Genomic DNA, 2626 nt, shown 5'->3' with positions numbered 1-2626 from the left:
AAATGGAACTTTCTGGCTGCTTAAGAGGCTAACGATGAGCCTTGCTGGAACTTCGATCACAAGTTCCGGCAAGGCTCATTGTTGGCCTCTTAAGCAGCCAGAAAGTTCCATTCGGAACTTTATCTGAACTTCGCGGAACTTTGAAGCTGCTTAAGATGCTACACGGAACTTTGTCGGAACTTTCAAGTTCATAGAAGTTCAGTTCAGTAGCATTGTGTTTCAATGAGGATTAAATTTATTTCTTTTACGGAAAACAACTTTTTAAGCATACACGAATAAAAGACAAATATGAATGTATCAAATCAATTAATACTAGGCTTAACTAAAAAAAAAAAATGCAGCCCATCGGATTCGAACCGATAGTCGCTGCGTGAGAACCCTATGCTCTACCACAGTACTACAGCTGTTGTCACGTTAGATAAAATATTAGCCTATTTTGAGCTTTTTTTGTTTCGTGTGCAAACCCCAAATTCAAATCCCAAACGTCGAATACAAGCTCACTGGGAGCACTCGCTTGATATCAACGGACGGGTATCAAATTTCCCTGCATCGTCCACTGAACGGAACGCAGCTGTTTCCGCCTCCATCACAACCTCAGATCGGATTGCGGAGTGAAAAAGTGAACAGCAGCCCGCGAGACTGTTTTTTTGTGTCGTCCGCCGAGAAGTGTGTTGGTGGCCTCGCTCCGAAAAATCCAGAGTGATACGGTCGGAAGACGAGACGCCCAAGAAGATCTACGCAACACCGTCACCGCCGTAGAAAATCCGTCACTTCTAGAAATTCACGACCGTTAGAGGAGTAAGGCTATTGCATCGGGTCCATCGGGTTTATTCCGCTGGGCAATAAACCGACGAAACGACAGGTGAGTCTGTTAGCCAGACAGAAAAATAACCGAGCTGACGATTCACTTTGCTACAGGTAAATAAAGCCCGATTTCCGAGCAGCGGCGGCGGCATCCAGCTGACACGTCACGACCCAGGCACGTGGGGAAACATCCAAGCAGAAACCGAAGCAGCTCTTGGTTGACTGACAAATTGAACGGCCATTTCGAGCGTCAGTATTCCTTGTTTGAGGTGAGTGTGATTTGCCACCGATTGTGGAAAACTGGTTCACAAAAACATGCTCTTTCAGTGGACAGACACAGTTCCGAGTTTGCACAGAATCATCCCCAATTGTGCGGAAATTGGCACGATACAGTACCATCTCCAATTGTGCGGTGCCCGTCTCAACCGTTCAGCGACCAGAGCAGCGTTTCCATCAGTCGATTCTCCACAGTACAACTCCCATAGCGTGGCGATTGATAGGACGAGTGAGCACAGGAGTAAACTTGACGGTGAGTCTTTTGATTCGTATATGTGATGCGTGAACTAACGTAAAGACTCCTCACAGATCAGGGAAACATCCCTCAGACCTTAGACGAATCAAGAACGGATTGTCGGTTACCCGCGAAAGTGCAGCTCAACAGAAAAGCCTTCCAAGAGAAGTGAGTACCGAAACTGCGCTCAGTCGTGGCCTCATTGCTAATATTGGATGTTCGGCCAGGACTTTTCATTCCAGACTAGCAGTTCGAGACGGCCATTCAGGCCGGTCCAAGTACCGACTGGTGCGGCATCGGACGAGGCAAAAGGACACACGATCTCGGTTACGGACAGGAGGAGAGCACCTCTGGACACGCTCCAGGTGGCCAAATCCAGCGGCAAAGGAGGTCCGTGGATAATCGCGGCGACCGATTCCAGATTCCACACGCTGTCCCCGGCTCGGCGGCACGGATTTGCACGCAGTGGCCCGACGAACGGCGGTCGTGCTAAAGCATGCCAGGAAAGCGGTCCCGGTAAAATAATGGGTGCACCCGAGAAGATCGTGAGTACTAAAGTACGAAAAAAAATTGGAAATGGAAGGATAGAGAAAGGTTAAGCAGGAGTTAGGGATTCGAGGCAGGAAAGATCAGCTATCACCAATGTGAATAAAGGATTGCACACTATGATTTTGGTAATTTGTGGCGTTAATTTGTTACTAGCCGGTCCGATCAATGCCCCTTTTCATTAGCAAAGATCGTTTCACAACACTGTGATTGAGTGGACAGCAGGTAAAGTCTGACTTGAATCGATTTTCTGTCGGCAGCTAGTTTTGCCCATTTGTACAGTAGTGAAGTTAGCTTGACTTTGTCAAGTGTCTTCAGCAGCGCAGCGGTAAGTCGGCAGGTTATCACGCAGGAGGATCCAGTTCAAATCTTCTACATAGCAGCGACATGTGTGAAAATATAATTATCAGAAGCAATTTCCAGACGTGAATCACAAACCACCAAAAGGGTTGTGATTCTGAAAAACACATTTTTGTTTCTGCATGAATTTTGTCAAAGTTCTGTCAGAAGCTGCTTAGAAGGCTATCCAGCGTGCTTATGTAAACTTTCAAGTTCCAAAATTACTTAAAATGAAGCTGCTTAGAAGGCTAATGAGCAACCTCGAACAAGCTGCTTAGCTTATAAAGTACCCTTTTATCTGAACTTTTGGTTACTTGGGAATGCCCAGAAACGTCCTGAAACAACGTGAAACGTCCCCGAAACCCTTGTGAAATCTCCGTTAAGCTTACCTGGGAGTCTTTAGTCTTCCAAAACTTCTTTAAAACC

At 46.5% G+C, this 2626-nt stretch overlaps 1 protein-coding gene across 3 annotated transcripts; it reads left to right on the top strand.

The window, feature by feature from the left end:
* Positions 1–413: 413 nt before the first annotated feature.
* LOC134289007 (uncharacterized) lies at positions 414–2062 on the top strand. Of its 3 annotated transcripts, none has more exons than XR_009998215.1 (3): positions 414–862; positions 919–1073; positions 1132–2062. XR_009998215.1 is itself a non-coding variant. In XM_062854989.1 (3 exons), exons 1-3 carry the CDS (start codon positions 1120–1122, stop codon positions 1715–1717), a joined length of 483 nt encoding a protein of 160 aa, XP_062710973.1. In that variant the 5' UTR covers positions 881–1119; the 3' UTR covers positions 1718–2062. The 3 variants fall into 3 exon arrangements, 1 of the variants encoding a protein (XP_062710973.1); XR_009998214.1 differs by having other exon boundaries at positions 919–1483; positions 1543–2062; XM_062854989.1 differs by lacking the exon at positions 414–862 and having other exon boundaries at positions 881–1333; positions 1390–1483; positions 1543–2062.
* Positions 2063–2626: the final 564 nt, after the last annotated feature.

Source organism: Aedes albopictus, chromosome 2 (genome assembly GCF_035046485.1).
Source record: "Aedes albopictus strain Foshan chromosome 2, AalbF5, whole genome shotgun sequence".
NCBI classification, from domain to species: Eukaryota; Metazoa; Arthropoda; class Insecta; order Diptera; family Culicidae; genus Aedes; species Aedes albopictus.
The sequence above is the reverse complement of the archived record's forward strand: the minus strand, read 5'-3'. Positions and strand labels throughout refer to the sequence as shown.

Coding starts and splice junctions, on each gene's coding strand:
- LOC134289007 (XM_062854989.1), top strand. CDS start 1,120: ATGCTCTTTCAGTGGACAGACACAGTTCCGAGTTTGCACAGAATCATC. Junction 1,334..1,389: donor GCACAGGAGTAAACTTGACG/GTGAGTCTTTTG, acceptor GACTCCTCACAG/ATCAGGGAAACATCCCTCAG. Junction 1,484..1,542: donor AGAAAAGCCTTCCAAGAGAA/GTGAGTACCGAA, acceptor ATGTTCGGCCAG/GACTTTTCATTCCAGACTAG.